The sequence below is a fragment of the Rhinolophus hipposideros genome (genome assembly GCF_964194185.1).
Source record: "Rhinolophus hipposideros genome assembly, chromosome: 14".
NCBI lineage: Eukaryota > Metazoa > Chordata > Mammalia > Chiroptera > Rhinolophidae > Rhinolophus > Rhinolophus hipposideros.
The window spans coordinates 32,324,092-32,347,397 of record NC_138060.1 but is presented as its reverse complement, the minus strand read 5'-3'; the positions used below and the strand labels follow the sequence as shown (position 1 = coordinate 32,347,397).

The 23,306-nt window shown below is 32.7% G+C and overlaps 1 protein-coding gene across 2 annotated transcripts in view; it reads right to left on the bottom strand.

The window, feature by feature from the left end:
* Positions 1-23,306, bottom strand: part of STAG1 (STAG1 cohesin complex component) — a 328,953-nt gene that overhangs the window by 162,615 nt on the left and 143,032 nt on the right. For both annotated transcript variants that reach the window (XM_081071693.1, XM_081071694.1), the window contains 2 exons: positions 22,026-22,122; positions 1,016-1,092 (listed from right to left, as the gene is read on the bottom strand). In XM_081071693.1, coding sequence (XP_080927819.1) covers positions 1,016-1,092; positions 22,026-22,122 — 174 coding nt within the window. The remainder of the gene's footprint in view (positions 1-1,015; positions 1,093-22,025; positions 22,123-23,306) is intronic.

Here is a 23,306-nt window from a genome sequence, read left to right as displayed (position 1 = left end):
GGTAAGTGTGTTCAAAGTGAGGGGGAGTATTTTGAGGGGGATTAATGGCAATGTGTCTTTTACTGTAATAATTTTGAGCCCACTGCACTGAAAGAGTGGACCTAGATAAAAGCCAATTTTTGTCATTAGTGTTGAAAGTCAAGAAAAAGGAACATCCACAAGAGATTAGAACTCTGACTTAAATCAAAAGGCAGAATATTAAAACTGGAATTAATGATGGCTTAAAGCATGGCATGAACTGAGTTCATTATAAATGCAACAGAGAAATAAAATTTTGAGTGTTTCAACAATCTTTGTAAAACTACTTGAGAGAATACTTCAGTGAAAATGGAAATGCATGCAGAAAAAATGATTTGTGATTAATTTGTGAACTAGCAAACCAAACATATATTATAAATGTAAAGCACAATATTCCAGTGTCCCTAATAAGCACTTAAGTTTTACACACATACATACACACACACACACACACACACAAGCACAACAAAAAAATGGGCGGGGGTGGAAAGATTTATATAGAATAATTATGGGAATTCTGGATTAAATAAAGTTAAGGTTGTTCTCCAATAGATTTTAAAGAACCTTAAATTGTTCTTTGACAATCTCTAAGACAAGTATAACATGAAACCTGCTCACATTCTCTGACCTCAAAAACTCCTTTATTCTTTAAAGCATTTAACAGGACTAGCATTCCATGAAATATGAAACTGCTGGAGATGCATTTATAAACTTGGGAATTTTAGGTGGTCTTCATGAATGAATGTCAAGAATCAACTTCTACTTCATACCACTGATTTTCTTATGCTTATCAGTTACCATTCAATGCTACCTCCATACAATGTATTCAAATTCCCAGAGATCTTTAAGTTTGGAATTAGTAGCATGACTTATTATATACATGAGAAAATAGTGTTATTGTCTTATACTAAATACCAAATCAAAACTTAAAATAAGCAACATATTCACCACTAAGAAGTGTAAGCAGGCAATTTGTATAAATACAGAAATGCTATACCTCATCAAATTCTTCTGTCATTTTTCTGATGATTTCTGCATTCTGCATATTTCGAAACATCTCTATTCTTACAGTACCTGTGGAAAAACAGATTTTACAGTCAATTCTTTTCTATTCCATGCTAAACATTAAATTTAATCTGGCCACTATTTGAAAAGTTTTATATGCTTGGGTTTTTCTTTCCTTCACCAAACTCCTATCTATTCTAAAAAAATCTTTTAAGAACTTTGAAGTTCTGTAGACATTTTTAAAGAACTGAATAACCTATAAATTAGGCTAAGTATAAGGAAACATATTAAGATTAACGATGGGGAAGGAAAAGACAAAGACATAAACAATGAATTTATACCGTAGGGAAGACCCTAAAAATTGACTTGGACATAGACTGGGTCTATCCAGACATATAGCTGGCTTACTTAGTCTGAAAAACATCCAAGTATAGAGTGTTATCTTCCTTTACGGCTTTTTCTGATATTCTTCATCATCAGAATATTCTTGTATAAATTAATACTAAACCTCACTTTAATAACATTTCAGTTAAATGTTTTCTCTGAGCATGAAGTTTCTCAATAACTTCCATATGAGTATCAAAGAAAAAGTTGACCCCGTTCTTATTTCATTCATACAACTTTTATCTTAGCTCTTTATTTTTATCTCAAATATGGTTATATAAATATTATCATTCTTTTAATAATGATAAGAGGGATTTATACCAAAAACTTGTTAAAAATTAACATAATTTAAAGAAACTGGAAAAAGTTTGAAATCACCCTTGAGTACAGAGAATCTTGGCCTAATAATAAAATGAGGTTCACTTTCAACTGTATAAATGTAAAATATTCAAGTTAAAAATCACAAGAATTAGACACAATCAGTTAAGAAAAAAATTATAACCTCTGACAGGCTCCTTATCAATGATTGCCAACTCCAATTCAAATCATATTTAGGAATGTGGGGAGGAGTCTCTGAAATGTACTGTGCTCTTACAGGAAAGAGCATAGAGCAGAACAGCCACTAAAAGTCATCAAAATATGGTCTTAACTCAGCGTCCCAACCAAAACGACAATGACACATTTAATACATTAAACTTAAATTGACTTAATTTTTACTAATCTGTAAAATGAGAAAAATGATGTCTGCCCTTTCTTTTAATCAGAACCATTTTTTAAGCATGTTTTACTTGATATACAGCTCTCTCATTCATTTTCAGAATGCTGAATTCATTAAGTAGCACGAACAGTAATTCCCTATATACAACTGTAGAGAATCAGAGAGTCTAGGTTGGGAGGTTTGAGTGAAAAAAAAAGTTTTTTAACGAGTTCCTCCACAACATGCAATTTCCTAAACAAAATGAAAAATTTATACTGCAATCTTATGTATTTATGCCAAAAAAAGTATTAGAGAGTAGTCAACAGTACTAAAGACAGGTTGTTTATGCCCCATAATACAGTGATCATTTTCAGATAATTTTTAAAAAATAAATAAACAGAAAACAGATTAAATTGCTAATTATAAATTATCTTAAGTAAAAGTAACTTTCTGCCAAACACTCTTAAAATCAAATTAAACAAAATTGTTTAACTGTACAGTTGACCCTTGAACAAGGCGGGGGTTAGGGGAACCGACCCCCCAAGCAGTCAAAAATCCGCGTATAACTTTTGACTCCCCAGAAACGTAACTTACAGTCGTAGCCTCGGTATCCACAGGATATTGGTTCCAGGAGCATCCTCTGATTCCCAAGAGGGTATCAAAAATACTGTTTTCGATTTGCAGTTGGTTGAATCCACGGATGTGAAACCCAGGGATATGGAGGGCTGACTGTGTATTTATTGAAGAAAAAAAAAATCCACGTATAAGTGGACCTGCAAATTCCAAACCTCGTTGTTCAAGGGTCAACTGTATTTAACCTTGTTTGGGTAATGAACTATTTTGTCAACCTGAAATAGATTCCTATAGATAAAAAGTATGTAAATTCAAGGGTTGTTACAAGTAGTCTTGATAATTAAAATTACATTCGTAAATGGCAGCTAATTAAAAAAACAGAAGTAAAATTAGATTTTTAAGTTATTAAACATGGGAAGAATTAGTTGTTTATAGGGAGATGGAAATATTTTTATATTTTCATGGAGCATTGCTACAGGGTTGTTTGTGTACATTTGTCAAAAATCATCAATCTTAATTTTAATGTATGGAAACTATATCTTGGTAAAGTTGATTTTTTTAAAAACTCAAGAAAAAGGACAACTTTAGTCTTACTATTTTAATATGTCACATATGTCATTATTAAATTGCTTCCAGTGCAAATAATGCTCAACTCTATTTCCATGATAAATATGGCAGTTTTCATATACAGTGGAGTCCTAACTGTAATTTCAAATGGACTAGCTATGTTAGTTTATGAAAGAACTATTTTGCTACGTTAATTTAATGTTACAAAAGGAAAGGCATTAAAAGCAATATGGAAATAACAGCCTCATGCTTTGCATCTTTAAAGGTGACTACCATATACAAATAACAATTACTAATAAAATAAAAGCAGAGGTTTAAAGTCTTAATTTTGAAATGAACAGAAGCTTGTTACGGAGATTATTTGTTTTAAGAGGAAAATCCTTCTGTTGCCTTAATAATTATTCCAAAGATTAGTCTATTTACTTTCCAACTGTTCATTCTTCTCCAGTTGGGTTCCACAACTCTATTGAAACTACTTCCTCACACCAATTATCTCCTAATTGCTACATCAAACACCCTTTCCTTAGTGATAACCCAGCTATTCTATTTGAAGCATTTGCTCATTATATTGGTTTCTATAGCACTACATCCTTGTACTATTTTCTGACAACTTATTTTGATTTCTTTTAATTTTAGTCATTCACCTGAGTAGATTCAGGTAATGTCCAAAGTTCTGTCCAATACAACCTTCTTTGTCCCTTTTTACATTTTCTAACCTGGAAATAGCCCCTATATAGCTCACCCACTAGAGGTAAGCATGGCAGAGATTGGTCTTTACTAATCGTTGTATTCCCACCCCCCCACCCCCCACCCCCGCAGTTCCTTGAAAAATGAGTGATACTTTAAGGTTTTCTTTCTTCTTAGCTTTCTTTGACAAAGGAAAAAAATCTTGCTGTAACTCAAGACTAATACTCAAATTAAAATGCTAATTTCAGTTCACCATTGTATTCTTGCTTTTTAGAGATGAGTATTTCTAACAGAAGATTATCCAAATGTTATAAATAACAAAGGTAAATTAATGATCTAAAATAATTCAAATTCATGAAACATAAATATCTGAAAATAAAGAATGGAAAAAAATAAAAATTATCTTCCACTCTCTAAACACTAAGAAGTTACCTTATCTGTGAGAATCCTGAAAGAATAACTTACCAACAACATACATATTTCATATTAAAAAATAAAAAATTGTACTTCTAATGACGATAAATGAAAAACTTTCAAAAATTGTCATTCTTAATTATAAGTAATATCAGAAATAGAAATAACATCAGAAAGCTACCATCAAGTTCTAGATTATTTAAATTATGTCAAACTGCTGGTGAGAGCGTAACTTGATAAAATTTCTGTGGTATGTAATGTGGCAAATGTCTAGCAAAATTACAAATTTACGATATACTCTTTGGCCTTATATTGTACCTGTTGCAAAGCATCCATAAACTCACACGTGTGCAAAATAAACATTGTAGAAAGTTATTCCCTGAAGCACTGTTTGTAATATCAAAAGGAAAAGAAAGCCAATATGCCCATAAAATAAGAATCAGATTAAATAAGTAAAAATGGTGATGATAATGACAATGGTGGTGGCAGCTAATTTTGGGTGTAATTTCGGGTGCTCACTATCTGCCAGGCATTGTGCTGAGTAAGCCTTTGATGTTAACACATTTAACCTTCACAACAATCCTATAAAGAATGTATCTATTTTCTCCCATTTTATAGATGAGAAAACTGAGGCATTTGGAGATTTAACAACTTGCACAAGTGGTCTCCCAGTAGCAGATCTACGGTCTACATGCAGGCAGTCTGGCTACAGGAACCACGACTTACTACTCTTTACTGACTCTTAAAGTCAATGTCAAAAATAATAAAGCTGTCTATAATTGATATTGTGGGATATATTCATACACAAAACAGTATATATATGTATTTGATGATAAATGCATTAAAATATTTCTGGAAATTTATGCAAATATACGGCAAAATTGGTTGCTTCTGGGAAAGAAATATGTGGTTGAAATTTAGGGATGTAAGGGTGACATTATATTGCATATCCTTTGCATTTCCTGAAATATGAACTGTATGACTATGTTAAACAAAATAATGAATACATTTCAAGTAAAAAAAAAAAACTCAAAAATTGAACCAAAAGACAGATTGCTCTTAAACCTTGCATATTACGCATTTATACAGTCACTATCAATATGCACTCATTAGAGTGTAGGCATAAGAATGTTCAACGTAAGTTTGCCAGAAATGCGAAATTTTGTATTGTTTCTTAACAGCTATCATAGGACACAAAAGATGGAACTGAAAACCAATATGAAAACAGGACTAGAGAACACACCTTTGCATAATTAGCAATACAGGTAAAAATAAAGAGAGACTGTGGTTACAGCAATCACAGCATATCCTAGAATCCTGAAGAAGTTACAGACATAGTAGGTTTTAAATCTCTGTTCCACCCACTATTAAGCTACGGAGCACCAGAAAAGTCAATCGTTCTCTATGAACTCAGATTTCTTATCTTTAAAATGGTTATAATACCACTTCAGAGCAGGAATGTTATTTTGTTCAATGTGTAATTCCTAATGCCTAGAGTGCTTAGCACATTGGAGGAGGCATTCAAAAAATGTTTGTGAACAAATGACTAAGGATGATATGAGAAGTAAATGAGATAACAAACATATATAGCACGGTATCTCAGTATATGAGATGCTCAGTTAGTATAAGGTTCTCCTACTTTGAGGAATTAATTTTTTGATAAATTTTCTGCTCATTTTGCAGGCAAGCTAAAAGCTCTAGTTCCTTAGTTGAATTCCAGTGGAAGCCAGATTGCTAATTCTGCATGTTACAAGGCTAACGTGGTTTGAAGAATGAAACCAGTTACCTCTTACATTTCAGAACCAGGGAAAGTCATTCCAGCAGTTTTCCCATCACCCAGACCTATACTCTCCACCTCGAGTGATGCTCCGATATAACAGCACTAAACATCCCTGTCCAAAATGCCTAGAACCCACCTCAAGCATGGATTAAGGTAACAAAGAAGTACTTGTCAGAAAAGTGAAGCAAGAACCAGCAAACCTTACCCCATACTGTGTCTACCCGAAAAAAAGACCTAGCTGGAACATCAGCTCTAAGGTGTCTTTTAGAGCAAAAATTAATATAAGACCCGGTCTTATTTTAATATAAGACTGGGAGTATAGTGTAGTATAGTATTGTATAGTATAGTACAGTACAGTATAATATCGTATAGTATAGTATAAATGTAATACTGGGTCCTATATTAATTTTTGCTCCAAAAGACGCATTAGAGCTAGTGGTCTAGCTGGGTCTTATTTTCGGGGAAACACGGTATATGAACCTATGGCTTAGAGCAGGGGTGTCCAAACTGTGGCCCGCGGGCCAACTGTAGCCCGCAATCCATTTTTTATTGGTCCGCAGCAAATTCCAAAAATATATTTAGTTTACTTAAATCAGGTGAGGCAACACGTACTTCACCTCGAGTGAGTGGCCTGGCTGTTTGTGTATTTTACCATATAAGGCCCTTGGTGAAAAACGTTGAAAAAAGTTTGGACACCCCGGCTTAGAGAATTGTCTCACCTTACCCTCATCATTTTTAGTTCTACCCTTCCCCTCTATTCTACGATGCCAGCCAGAGCAGAAACTCTATCTAGCCTTCTTTGTATCCTTCCAGTTGGATACAGAAGCAGATAGAAGATTGAAGGCAGAAAGAACTGTACTTAGCAGCAAAACAATATATTCAAACACAACCAATGGCCCTTTTAAATGTAAAATATGTAAAAATATGTATATGTACATATTAATATGTAAAAATATGTATAAATGTAAAAATAATTTTTATGACACATTATTACATTTTGGCTCATTCAAAATTACTGACCCTGGATGTGGCTCAAATACACTAACATTGCCTAAGATCACTTAGCAAAGAGCCTACCAAACAGCAGATGCTTTCTAAATAAAGGTTCCATATATGAAATAGCCTTTTTATTTTATGGCTTTGCTTTTAAAGAATGAATAACAGATTCTTTTTTTTTTATTAGTTTCAGGTGTACAAGACAAGGTAATACTTAGACGTTCATCATTTATATCCCTCACACTGTGAACCCCCCTCCCCCCATTCATTATCCCTCCGACCTCACACCGAGCCATCACATTATATATATAAAATTATAGTTGGCATTCATTAATGTTTAGCTTCTGGTGTACAATGCCATGATCAGGCATCCACATTATCTCTGAGGTGGTCTCCCAAATAGGACGCATGCCCATCGGATACCCAACAAAATCTTTACAACATTATTGATAAGTTCCCCAAATTAATTTTCAAAAAACCCTGAGGCCATCTTGTGGTTACCAGCTGCTTCCTAATCCCTTCACCTTTCCCCTTATCCCCAACCCCCGAATAATAGATTCTTAATAAAATCTAATCTGGTGACAGACCAAGATAATCCAAGCATACAAAAGGAAAATGTTTTGGCAGTCTCATTTTTTGTTTCATTTTTACTTTATGTAATAGCAGGTTGTAAATCAAAATAAAATAGAGAAAGAATGAAAATAAACATGGATAAATTAGCAGAGAAACTATGAGATAAGAAAGGATTAAAAAAAATGCTGAGGCTACTAAAACTGAGAAGGATTTTAAAGAACATCTGCATACCAGAAATGTAGGATTTAAGAATTACCTAAGATTGCAGTGATTTATAAGTAAGTCTTTCACAAGATTTGAGGAGAGGGAGAGGGGGAAATGTAGAGAAAGAGACAGACACTTTCATTGCCTTTTAATGAGCATTTTAAGCTTCATAATAAATATCTTGGGATGTATGTGGTCTAAGTAGTACATGCAAAAATGGAAAAAAAATTACCTCAGGTTATTATAAAGACACACATTGGAAAATTGTAAATCTTTCAGAATGCCTTATAAATAAAAATTATTGTGATTATATCTCCAGGATGAGTCTGTCTCTAGATGGCAGCCTGCACTTTGTAACATTCCTTGCAAAATGCAGACCTCCTTATCCATGGGCGGTATGTTCCAAGACCCCCAGTGGATGCCTGAAACCACAGCTAGTACCAAACCCTGTATATACTATGTTTTCTCTTATATAGTCATACCTTTAATAAAGTTTAATTTATAAATTAGGCACAGTAAGAGATTGATAATAATGAAATAGAACAACTATAAAAATATACTGTAATCAAAGTTAGTCTCCCTTAAAAAATTTTATTGCACTGTACTCACTTTTTCACTTAAAAAAGCACTTTATGGCTTCATTTTGGTGTATCCAAATTGTCAGCATCACTACTCTCATTCTTTGGGGCCATTATTAAGTAAAATAAGTATTAAGTAAAGTAAGTATTTCAATACTGAGACAGTTTATTTGATAACCCAGATGGTTACTAAGTGACCAACAGGTGAGTAGTGTACAAAACATAAATTCACTGGGCAAAGGGATGATTCATGCCCCAAGCAAATGGTGTGGGGTGGCAGTGAGATTTCATCACGATACTCAGAACGTCACACAATTTAAAACTTATGAATTCTTTATTTCTGAAATTTTCCGTTTAATATTTTTGGATCATTGATAACTAAAACAATGGAAAGCAAAAGCGTGGATAAGGGGGTATTCTGTATATTTCTGCCTCTGCAAATTCAAAAGGTCAGCAAAACATCAAACTAAACGCTAAAAAAAATCCACACATTATTGTCACGTAGCATGTGCACACCAATTAACGTCTTTCAAGACTGCATGGGGTAGATTCCATCCATATCAAGAAGAGGTAAATTTACTAAATGTTAGAATTTCAATTTTTGAGGTTGGTTGTGCTATGCTAGTATAGCCAAGGACCCAAAACAAGGAAGTTATTGTCCTAGAGCTATAGCCTTTTAAACTATTTTTATTTAATCTTCAACAACTATTAAAATAATCTCATTCTTCAGTGCTAATACTGTTCACGTAAGATAGAACTAGAGGAAAGAACAGTAAGGAAAATAAATTTACTGGGGCTCTATTACTAATATTAGTATGATTCAAGACAGGCAGGACTTCTTAATCTGTGGCACATGGATTCCTAAGTACCTATAAACATTTTGAAACTCTTATGAAAATTTAGGTCTATGCACTATGGTAGGAAAGGCCTAAAATATTTCAGAACATTATTGAAGGAATTTGAGAACTAAAAAGGAAAAAGTTACACATTAGAGGAAAAATATCAGTCAAAGATTTTCAGTCTTAAGGAACTGAAAGGAGAAATAAAATGGTGACGGTAAAGAATAGTTCTAGAAAAGACTTACCCTTCATAGCATGATATGGAAAAGCCAAGACTCCGGATTAGGGGATGGAGAGAAAAAATCTTTGAACTTTCTCTTTCTAATAAATCAAGCCATGAGTGAAATGGTATCGTTTAAAAAGAGCCAGTTTTCACCTCTAAGTGGCGAAGAAAAAAAGCACAAGGAAACTTGCGTATAATGTTACAGGGATCCATAAAATTACAGAACAAAAATATTTGTTTATCAAGTGCGTGTTTATAGCCAACTCTACATATTTGACTCCAGTTACATAATATATGTAAAGTAATTTAGGATTTAAATATTTGAGATTTAAGAGTTATTTGGCAGTTTCTTCTCAAACTGCATACAAATGACCAAGTAAGTCCTATTTCTCTAACCTGTGCTTCAAAACTGTGTCACTAGGAGGTCTCAAATAATCTCAAGTGTACTTTTATGAAGTCCCTCACAATTTTTTAATGTGCCCCCAAGGACTTTTTCAACTCATCCTTTGTCTAGAATACCTCTTTTCCTCTTCTATCAAAATTTTATGTAGGTAATTCAAGAGGAAACCAACTATCTGGTTGGGCTTAATAAAACAGTTTCAAAGAATTTTCCTTAAACTGAATTCTCCAGGATTTTAAAAAATATTTACTTTATTCTGGAAGTTTGAAACTGACAACAAAGTTATAAAAACAGTATAGAGGTTCCCATGTACACCACAACCAGTTTCTCTTATTGATATCTCACATTAGTATGGTATAATTTGTTACAACTAATGAGCTAATATTGATAGTTATTATTTTACCCCCAGTTTCACTGAGAAATAACTGACATACATCACTGCGTAAGTTTAAGGTGCACAGATGATGGTTTGATTTACATATATTGTGAAATGATTACAATAGTTTTAGTTAACATCCATCTCAGATACAATAAAAAGAAAAAAAATCTTCTTGTGATGAGAATTCTTACCATGTTTCCCCGAAAATAAGACCTGGCTGGACAATCAGCTTTAATGCGTCTTTTGGAGAAAAAATTAATAGAAGGGGGCCGGCCCAGTGGCTCAGGCGGTTGGAGCTCCGTGCTCCTAACTCTGAAGGCTGCCGGTTCGATTCCCACATGGGCCAGTGGGCTCTCAACCACAAGGTTGCCAGTTCAATTCCTCCAGTCCCATAAGGGATGGTGGGCAGCGCCCCCTGCAACTAGCAAAGGCAACTGGACCTGGAGCTGAGCTGCACACTCCACAGCTAAGACTGAAAGGACAACTTGAAGCTGAAGGGCACCCTCCACAACTAAGACTGAAAAGACAACTTGACTTGGAAAAAAGTCCTGGGACTACACACTGTTCCCCAAATAAAGTCCTGTTCCCCTTCCCCAATAAAATCTTTTAAAAAAAAATTAATATAAGACCCAGTCTTATTTTACTATAAGACCAGGTCTCATATAAGACCTGGTATAATATAATATAATAATATAATGTGTATTAATATTTGCTCCAAAAGACGCATTAGAGGTGATTATCTGGCTAGGACTTATCTTTGGGGAAACAAGGTAGGATCCCCTTTCTTAACAACTTTCCTATATATGATACAGCAGTATTAACTATAATTATCATGTTGTAGATTCCATCCTTTCATTATTTATCTTATAAATAGTAGTTTGTACCTTTTGAATACCTTCCTCAGATCCCCGTACCCTTACTCCATAACATTGTTATTAATTAAAAGTCATACTTGATTCAGATTTTCTTCGTTTTTACTTAATGTCCTTTTTCTGTTCCAGGATCTCATCAAGAATACCACAAAAGGTGGTAGGTGTCATGTCTCTTTAGGCTCCTTTATATCATGACACATTTCCATACTTCATTTGGTTTTGATGACTATGATGGTTTTATGGAGCAGTGGTCAACTATTTTATAGAATGTCTTTCAACTTGGGTTTGACTGATGTTTTTCTCATGGTTAGATATGGTTTATGGGTTTTTGAGAAAATCAAAGTGTCATTCTCATCACTGAAAGAACAAGGGATAATACATATGCGTATGTATAACAGAGTGTATACAAACATACCTATAAATGTTTCTATATGTAGCCATGTGTCTATATTAAGCTACATGTGAGTTATACTAAAGCCTTCAACTCAATTACCATATGGATTATTCTAGTGTCCTCCCCTTGCTTATTATCTGTAATCCACTCCAACAGTTAAAACTCTGGTTCCCACCATCAACCATCTATTTACTTAATTTTTCAACTCCAACATACATGTATAGTGACTTTACAATTGGTAACTCACACTCCCATGGGAAACAACTTTGCCAACTAAAATACAGTACTTACATAGTTTTTCAGCCTTTACTTTTATAGTCTCCACTCATTTCTTCAGTTACTTAGAACAGCACCATTCCCTTAAACCACTTCAGCGAGGTTATTTCATGTGTTTTTAGTACAGTTAGATTCTACTGTCATAGTCTGCATTTATCCTGGGATGATCTCATAAGTGATTTTTTTAAATTTGCATGCATCGATGTTTATTCTTTGTGCTGCAAAGTATTATGGGTTTTGAGAAACGCACAGGATTACATGTATTCAACATTACAGTATCATACAGCATAGTTTAACCACCCTAATCCCGTGATTCAACTATTCCAACTTCACTCCTCCCCTAAACCCTGATCTATTTACCATCTCTATAGTCTTGCCTTTTCCAGACTGTCATATAAACTGGAATCATACAGTATGTAGCCTTTTCAGATTGGCCTTTTTCCTTTCACTCAGCAATACACATTTAAAATTCACTTATGCTTTTTAATAGCTTGAGAGCTCATTCCTTATTACTAAATGGCATTCCGTTGTATGAATATAACACAGTTTATCCATTTCATCTACTAAAGGACATCTTGGTTGCTTCCAGTTTGGAGCAATTATAATATAATTACTATGAACATTCACGTGCAGATTTTTGTGTGGACATAAGTTTCAAATCAATTGGGTAAACACCTAAAACCGTGTGATTGCTGGATTTTATATTATGGCTATGTTTATTCAGCTCTGTAAGAAGCTGTCAAGATTCTTCAAAGTGGATACACCATTTTTCATTCCCATCAACAATGAATTCCTGGAGCTTCACATCCTTGGCAGTACTTGGTATTGTCAGGGTTTTGAATATTAGCCATTCTAATAGCTGTGTAGTGATATCTTACTATCCTTTTAATTTGCATTGCCCTAAAGATAAATGATATCAGTCAGCTTTTCATATGCTGATTTGCTGCTGCATCTCTTCTTTGGTGAGATGTCTGTTCAGATCCTTTGCCCACTTTTTACTGAGGGATCTATTTTTTGTTTTCAGAGTTCTTAGTATAGTTTGGATACCAGTCCTTCATCATATATGTGTTCTGCAAATATTTTCTCCCAGTCTGTGACTTGTCTTTCTATTTTCTTAACAGTGCCTTTTGCAGAGCAGAAAAATTTTAATTTTAATAAACTCCACCTTGCTATTTTTTATTCCTTTCACAGATTGTGCTCTTGGAGGTTATATCTAAAACCTCATCACTAAAGCCAGGGTCATGTGGACATTTTCTTTTAGAAATTTACAGTTTTGCATTTTACACGATCTATTTTAAGTTAATTTTTCTGTAAAGGGGTAAGACCTGTGTTTAAGTTCCTTTTTTTCCATATGGACATCCAATTACTCCAGCATCATTTGTTGAAAAGATGATCAATTCTCCATTTAATTGCCTTTGATAAAATATACCATGTTCCATTCTCCTATTGTAATAATTTTTACCCCTTTCTCTACATCCAGTTTTTCCTAAGCACTAAACCCATCAAGATTATCTATGGTTTTCACTGAACTCTACCTAAAATAGTACCTATATATGGCTATATTTGAAAGCTCTTTTAAAAACATGAAAATAAGACGATATTAAGAGTTTTAATTAGTCCCAACAGATTCGCAGTCCATTGAAGTAGATACGGCCGTACAATATAAAGATACAACGCAAAATATGTCCAAAGTGTAGAAGTTTCAAAATTATGAATTACATTTCCTTATACACACACACACACACACACACACACACACAGTATCCATGGGAAGAAATCACTTTAAATTAATACATACAAGTTCCGATTAGGATTATATTGTAAACAATACTATTTATATAAATGTTCTTCCTGAAATGCTAAAGTATTAAAAACATTTTGAAAAGCATCTGAAACCTTACAAAGTACTAAGAAATTATTAGGAGGAAAACTAAAAGCAGAAATATAAAATATAGAAGAACACACTGAAATCAGTCTCTTCTGAAAACAACGAGCCTCGATGCATAAATTGGAAGCTCTGAGGTGAAGGGTCTAAGAGAAATCACTATTTCACAAAACGGGGGCGCAAAATATTTCATCTCTAGGTTAACATTAAACCAGGAGTTAATCTAACACCTTATATTCTGGGGACTACAAAGAATTTTACGGCGTTCTGTGTAGGAGGAGATAAACGTATCTGAGAGGCAGTAATCAAACACTGATGGTCTCATAAATACATATCTTAAATTCACATAATCTGATCAAGAAAACTTTAAAATGCAAATAAGTTGCAAGTGGTCCTAGATTTGTAGTGCCACTAAACATCTGCCAATCAAATGGTAATTCCTCTCTAGAGAAATGTATCTTTATTCTAAGTTTCAAATAAATTTGAAAGAAAATATGGAACTTGGAATGAAAATTAACTAAACATACAGAAAAAAAAAGGCAATATACAAAAGTACAAACAAAAAGAGAGCACAGAAATAGACTCAGAAAGACTTATTAGAATTATCAGAGAGTGTATAAGAAATAAATTTACCATGTTAAAAAAGGAAAATACAAGACTGAATATCCACAAGGACCAATTTCATGGACTTCTTCTGTAAAAAACAACCTAGTAGCTATAATTTCTAGAAATGAAAATATAATAACTGAAACAGACTGGTAAGAGATGAAAAAAAGGTAGTGAACTGGAAGATAGAGGGAAAATTATACAGAAAGCAGCACAAAAATTCAAAAACAGGAAAAGGTCCATAGAACACAATATGCAAAGTTTAAACAAAGTTTCTAAGGGAGAAGAGAAATAAAATGATAATATTTACAGACATAGCTGAGGAAAAACACCAATCCAAAGAAATGTGTTTTACATCTAAAACATAGTAATAGAGCCAAACTGCAGAATACCAGAAACAAAGAAATACCTTAAACTTTGGGGAAAATAAGTATTAAAAAACAAACAAAAAAAGACTATCCCAAATTTTCAACAATACAAGCCAGAATAATATCTTCCAATGCGATGAAAAAGAATAACTGGCAATATTAAATTATATGCCCAACAAAATATATTTTAAGAAACAGACAAATTATATTTTCAGATAAAGTTCAAGTGTCTACAGAATTTTCAATAGAACCTCAAAGGAATTTCTTAAAGCTGCACTTTTAGGCAGAAGTGATCCCAAACACAAATGATATAAAGAAAAAATAAAGAACAATAAACTGGAGCTTATATGGGTAAAGCTAAATAAACTATAATTTTATTCAAAAAATAGTAACAACTATGGGAAAACTAAATAGATTTAAATTACAAAACAGGGAAGGAAGTAAACAAAATTATAGCATTCTGGGTCCTGTCTGAGAGAAGAGTAAAGGTGGAAATTATCTTTAAATTTTGATACATTAAATATGACTTCTATAACTTCTAGGGTAACCATTAAATGAATGCAGAGTTACTGTAAAAATGTCCAAAAAAGTAGAGGGGGGAAAAAGGGAGTTCTTTTGGATTCAAAGAATCTTTGAATGAAGAGAAAAATAAAGAAAGAAGAGAAAAATAATTTTTATTTTTATTTCAATTTTATTCATTTTTCCAAATAGCTACTAAATTTATTAGAACACAAACAAATTATTTGGACCTAACTACTTCAAAAAGGAAATGTGAGGTATTTCTTTTGGCCTACAGGTTCCATGAAAAAAATGACTAAGATACTAATCAGCCCATGAAATGGGAAAGTACAGGGAACTCTTGGAGGAACTTCCCGAGTGAGGTCAGTCAATTCTCTAGTAATTCTACACTTCTATAAAGCCCGCAGCACTTGGAAGTCCACTGTTCAGCACAAGCATTGCAAAACAGAGCCATTGATTGGTATAAACAACTATGGTAAGAAAGAAAGTATTTCTAACCTACACTTCACAAGTTTGACAAATGCATCCCTTACCAACTAAATACAAGCACATTTGTCAATGAAAACTATCAGTACCTAATCATATACATTTCTGTAATGTATTATATATATGCATTAGTATATATCCAAAGATACATGCCTGTACCAATGGTGTACTAAACAATGATAAGATTTTGAATAGAGATAACATATCTTTATTTTTTCGTGCATAATACTATAAATATATCCCTTCTGTGTTGTCTTAACTTTCTCAGAATTTATTCCTATGAATGCTTATGAAGTTACATAACTAAAATGCAACTCTAAGTCAATAGTGTTTAAATCAACGTTCCCTTTGCCATCTTTCCTACTTCACTGATACTAAATATACCCTATTATGACAAGTTGAATTAGTCAGTATATTCTAACGGAGGGTCTAGATTCACTCTAGATGGTTTAACTGAAGAGATTTTAATGAGATTGCAGATGGGAACTCTGGGGACAGACAAGGAAACAACTAGGGGTGCTGATGCAACTTAAGATAGCTAAAGTAGTAAACCAAAGCCATCCCTTAGGCCCAAAGGTCAAGATGAGAAAATAGTGGCACGGTGTCAAATGGAAAAGGGGCTTATGAAGACTTTATACTAATCATACGATGTTCCAATTTGTCACGTCACTGGTGGGAGTGTCCCTTCTAGTCAAGAATTAGGAAAAAAGTCTGGTGACTTTTCCTCCCTTCACTGGTTCTCTGGTTCAATTTCCTATTGTTTCGGGCTCTTACACACCTTTAGGGAGAAATGGTCTGATACAATAGACCAATCTGGATTTTGGAAATTACTTTGCAACTTAAGAGTCCTTATACTTGATCTTAGCCAAAAGGCCGAGAAGCAGTTAAAGAGTCCTTATAGATGCAAAATTTTAACTTAATAAATAGAGAGACCAGCCTTTATAACACAAAAATTTCCCAATTTGTCCTTTGTCTTTCTCTATAATGTGCCTACTATGTAAAAGTTTTTGGTGTTGTTTTTTAGTGTAGTTTAATACTTGTATACCAAGCTTTTCTTTTATAACATAGAGATTTTGAGTCACAGCTAATTGTGACTCACATTAATAAAAGGTCTTTCCCACTCTGAGGTAATAATGGAATTCTTCCTTGTTTCTTCTAGTGCTTTTAATATTTCTTTCTTCCTGTTATTTATTTGTTGTTTCTTTTTCTTTGTTTCTGCTACTTGTTGTTGTCATTCAAACTCTTGATGCATTGGGTATTTTATCTTGGTACATTATATCAAGTGAGGTATAGATCTGAAATAATTTCCCACGTTTCCCATTATTCCATTGTGTCTTCTAACAGGCTATTCTTACATAAACCAAATGTATTAATTCATCTTTATTAACTCTCCATTCCAATAACTTATTAAATTATTTTATGACTTATATTAGTTTTATAAACTAATTCTCTTGAATTTTCTAAACAATATTATTCTCAAATAGTGATCATACTTCATTTTATGGTCTAAATGTGTTGGCTTCTATCACCAATATAATGCTAAATAGGAATTATGTGAGTGGGCATCGTTGCTTTGTTTGACTTTGGTGAAAAATGACCGTACTGGTTTCCCATCAGCACAATATTGGCTTTGGGTTAAAAGGCTTTTTCCCCACTTTCAATTTTTTTACTTTGACATAATTTCAGACTTTAAAGTTGTAAGAAAAGGACAAAGAATTTCTAAATACCAATCACCTAATTCCCAGATATAAACATTTTACATTTGTTGTATCCTTCTTTAACTCTTCACATATTCCTTTACTCTTCAACACTTCAGTATGCATTTCCCTCAAACAAAACAATCGCTTGTAAAACCACAGTACAATGATCAAAATCATGAAATTAACAACGATACAATACACATGTTGAAATCCACAGAACTAATTCAGATTCCAGTATTTGTCACAATAATACCCTTTACATCAAAAGAAAAATCTAAGATGCACTGCATACAGCTGTCGTATTTTAGTCTCTGGAACAGATTATGAGTCGATTCTGTATATATAATAACACTGACTTTTGAATACAGGATAGCTATTTTGAAGAAAACACTTCAATTTCAGATTGTCTGATAGCCCTCATGAGTGGTTTCAGGCTCTGCACTTTTGGAAAGAATACTGCAGAAGTTCAGTTCTTCTAAGTGTGTATCAAGAAGCACATGCTATCGACTGGTTCTGTAACGGGCAATGTTTGCTTCATCATTTACTTATGGGGGTGTCTGCCTAGTTTATACATGGGAAAGTTACCATTCTACTCATTGTAAATAACTCATACCTTGTAAAGAGACACTGAGACTAGTTCAAGTGTGTTCCTCATCAAACTTTTCCCCACTAGTTTTATGTCCCAAGCATTCATTTTAAAAGTTATTCAGTTAGTACTTTCTGTACTCCTCAGTGTGGTTACGTTATTCATGGTATGTTTCACCTGTTCTCTTTGAATCCAATTTTAAGAATTTTCACACTTTGATTTTTCCTTCTTTTTGAGTAATGAAATTTTAAGATACCTACAAAAGTCAGGAATATTCAAACAGTATATTCAAATTAAGTATCCTTTCACCCCAATTCTATCTAAAATTTCCAACTCATTTACATACACACACTCCCTACAAGTAATCAATCATTATTTTCTGGTTTTTCGTTCCTGTGTTTCTTTTTGGTCAAATGAGTAGATACATGTCCATACTCCATTATTTCCCCGGTATAGCTATACCAGTTTATTCAATCACTGTTTCCACTATTTTGCAATTACAAATAGTATTGTATTGAGCAGCCCTGGGCATTTATTTTTCCAATACTGAGGTATATCTTCACAGCAAAATTCCAGAAGTAGGAAGGCTGGGTCAAAGGATAAAAACATATGTAGCTTTGGGTAGATACTGCCAAATCGCTTTTCCTGAGAGATGTACCAATTTGTTTTCCAACAAACAATGTAAGTGTCTGTTTCCTCACAGCCTCACCAACAGTGCAATAATTTAAAATTTTTATCAATCTCATAGGTGAAAAATGGTATCTCAGTATAGCAATTCTCTTCTTTCATATGTTTTAAGATATGCTTACTAAAGTTTCACAGATACTTGGGTCTATTTGTGGATTTTTGTTATATTCCACTGATGTGAGATGTTCTGTGCTTTCTTTGTTTATCATATTAAAAAAATATGCATCTATGTCTCCTTTATCAAAATGTTTTAAAATCCATTTGTCAAGAACCTTTTCGGGAACTATAGACAGTCTAAGGAAAACTGGCATGGGATGGGAACAGAGAATTCACAGAAAAAGAAATAGAAACAGATTTCAAGCCCCATTCATAAAATAAATGCAAATTAAAATTATTCATGTACAAAAATTAACCAAGGATCAACAACTTAAACCTAAGATTTTAAACTATGAAAATATTAGAATAAAACAAGGATAAATCTTAATGTCCTTAGATTTGGCAATGGATTCTTAGACTTTACACAAGCATGAGCAAAAAAATGAGGAAAAAAAATAAAGTAGACTTCATAAAATTTTAAAACTTTTACATCAAAGGACATCTCTGAATATATAAAGAACTCTTACAATTCACAACAACAACAAAAACACATCTCATTTAAAAATAAGCACAGGAGTTAAATATACATTTCTTCAAAGAAGAAATACAGATGGCCAAAAAAATATATAAAAAGATGTTCAATATTATTGATTCCTAAGGAAACACTAATCAAACCCACAATGAAATACCACTTCATACCCTCTAGGACAGTTGAAATTTTTTAAATTGGAAAATAAAGTGCTGGAGAGGATATGGAGATGTAAGAACCATCATACATTTCTGGTAAGAATGTAAAATGTTGCAGCTGCTAAGGAAAATAGTTTGGCAGTTCCTCAAAAGTTAAAATAGAATTACCATATGATCCAGCAACTCCATTCATAGCTACTTACCACAAAAAATTAAAAAGCATCTACTCAAACAGATATTTGTTCATGAATGTTCCCAGTAGCAATATTCACAATAACCAAAAGGTAAAACAACCCAAATGTCCATCCACAGAAGAATGGATAAACAAATTGTGATATATACATACAATGGAATGTTATTCAGCCATAAAAAGAAATGGTGATATGCATGTTACTATTTTGAAGACATTATGCTAAGTGAAAAGGTCACATTTTATATAAAATGACCAGAACAGGCAAATTCATAGAAGCAGAAAGCATGCAAGTAAGTAGATGTAAAGAGCTGGCAGGGAAAAGAGAATAGGGAAAGGATTACTTGATGAATATTCTTTTGGAGTGAAAAAAAGTTTTGATATTTTGAGAGAGGTGGTTGCACAACATTGTAAATGAGCTAAATGTTACTGAATTGTACACTATAAAATAGTTAATTGTGTATCAAGTGAATTTCACCTCAATTTTAAAAAATCAAATTGACAGATCATTTTTAAATCATTCATTAAACCCATCCAAAAATCTGTAAAAGCACTTTGTTGAAAGACTGAGAAGAAACAAGCATTTTCATGGGAGTAAAATTGGGTACAATTTCTGTAGCAGGAAATTTGGCAATATGTACCGAATGTAATTACAAATACATTTATCTACATTCTTCTACTCCATAGAGATAAATGGGAAGGCAGGAAGTGGTAAAGATTTTCTCCTTAACATATTAAAAAAAAATTGTTCTTAATTTTTTGAGCCACGGAAATGAATTACAAAAGGAAAAAATTTAAAGAATATCAGTTGTTTCAAAATCAAAACCCAATCCAACAGGGCACCTACATAGATTAGATTAAGTTAAGTAAGGCACTTCAGTGTTCACTTTAAGGCTGTAAAATGAGCAAACTTGCATTCACTCAAATAGCTGAATCTCTTGCTACTCCTCACCTGTCTTCATGCTCTAGAATTCAGCCATCAACTCTATTTATATGCTAGAGTGTCGTGCTTTCTTGTCTTTAGGCATTTTTCACAAACTGTTAACTTTGGCCTATCTCTTCCCCATTAACTTTCTTTTATTCAACCTCAGTCTTACCACAGTTTCTTACTCTGGGTGCATTTTCTTAGAAATATCCCCATATTCACACATATATATATGTAAACACAAAGTCTGGGCTGGATCAGAACCCCAACTTGTTATCCTTATAGTATCCTGTGGTTAGGCAAAAAGACTCCAGATTGAGACAAACCTTACTCTGAATTATGAAGTTGGCATTTACAAACTGTATGATGTCCAAAAATCGACGTAAGCCCTTTATTCTCAGTTTCCTAATCTACAAAATAAAGATCACGTCTGTGTGATAGGACTGTTAACTAATATTAAACAAGCTAATATACATAAAGCACACAGCTTGGCACGTAGTAATTAAATAGTAACCAGTCTTATTACTCTTATGAAGGCCCTAAGCACTTTACAGAACTACTGGTATATTTCTCTTTGTTCCTTTAATAAAGCCTCCTTTAAAAAATTACACATACCCTAATACTGACTGGGGGCAGAGACTCTCTTGGTAACATTTGTACATTCTGCAACAGTGCTTGGTACAGGGTAGGTGCTCTGTAAATATTTATTAAACTATTTATGTCAATGTGGTGAGTTACAACTTGGACAGAAATAAGAGAGCCTTTAAAACATTGCTTTAATCAGTGATCTAAATAAAAGACCACTGTTCCTTCTCTATTGAAAAAACAAAGAATGGTAATTTACTAACTGACTTCGGCATGTAGTAGAATTTATTCTGTTAAGATTTATTTACTCTAAAGAAGGAAAATATCTTTATCTATTAAGATGATAAAAATAGAACCACTTTAACAAATTGTCTGGATTTCCAACCAACTATAAACACAAGACACCTGATTCCTTACTTATGTAACCCTAAGTAAATTATTTGCGCTTCAAGTACTTCATTTATAAAATGAAGACCAAAACACTAACAAGGATACAAAATACTAATGTTAGCAACTAGCACAGTTCCTAATATGAAGCATAGGTAAACATAATACCAGCAAATATTAATTATAAAAGCTTATGATATTAAAAGGTCAATTCATAAATTCATTAAATGAATTTCAAATTTCCTTCAAAATTTCAAAAAGTTCAGAAATCTATTATTTTATAGGAGCAAAACTGAACCAAGACAAAATGAAATATCCTTAAGTAACTTAAAAATAATTTTATCAGAAAAAGATAAGATCATTCTAGGATGAATTATGTATAACTAAGGGAACGTAAAGTAAATTGACACTGTTTGACTCACACGCTCAATGTACATCATTTATTCCAATGTTCTTTACCTCGACATCCTGAACACTGGATAAAAAAGTTGATTAAATCCAGAAGTGCAATGTCTCTGTCTTGTTTATATGATTCAATCCAGTCATCCACCACGGACTGTGGGGGAAAAACATACAGAAAAATGAAAACTTCAAAAAAATTTAATATAACAGCAAATAAATTTTTTTTAATCTGTGGTTTTATCTGTCGACTATTTAAACAAGAAAACTACTTACTTGAAATTATTTCACTATAACCAATTAAAAGTAAAGATTTCTTCATTTTTAAAGGCAATTGAAAGGTAAGTTACTATAGTTTCAGGTATTTGTTCAAAACAGAGCACAATACAAACCAGACTTTACCAATCCCCTAATCTAATAATTAGTAAGCAACTATATATATTGATATTCAAAGCATTGTGAGAATAAAACAAATACTAAACTAACATCACTTATACACAGATATAAACTTTCTGAATATCAGAAAACTTAATCCACTAGTAGTACATAACCAACATACATAATAAAATGCATATTCTTCAGGAATGCAAGGATGGCTCAATATTAGAAAATCAAGCAATTCAACTTGTCAACAAAGGGAAAAAATAAAATGATTATATTATTAGATCTCAAAAAGGTATCTGACAATATTCTGCAGCGTTTAAAAAAAAAGACAAAGACTAATACTATTGTTAAAACGCGTAAGACATTACAACTCAAAGAGGAACAAGAAAAGGATACATCCACGATCGTTCAACATAGGTTTCAAATTTTCAGTTAATGCAAAAATTAGTAAAATATTTATACAATTATCCTTTCCTACATTTGATTTAAAAAAAAGAAAAATTAAGAGTCTCTACAAATGAGACTCAAAAGATTAATGGAAAAATTTGACAAGACATCTGAGAAAAGATAAATGTACAAAACAACTTTTTAATATTTACAATATATAAAAACATGGATGAACAGCCTGTTCACAACTAAAAAAAAAATCACAGGGTAAATTTTAAAAGGTATATATGTTAATGGAGAACATAAAAACATACAGGATATAAAAAACAACGTAAGTAAGTATCATACACTAAATCTGAAAAAAAAATTAAAAAAAGCTTAGTTCTTCATCAATAAAGTTTTTCGAAATTATTAGGCAAATTTAATCTGACTCCATTTAGCATACTACTAGTGGACCAAATTGTATGGGGGGGTTTTCTTGAGTTGGGGTAGATGATCAAAAAAAATGTATAAAAATAATTTTTACATTTTTTAAAAATAAAACTTTTATTTTAGTACTGATGTATTATA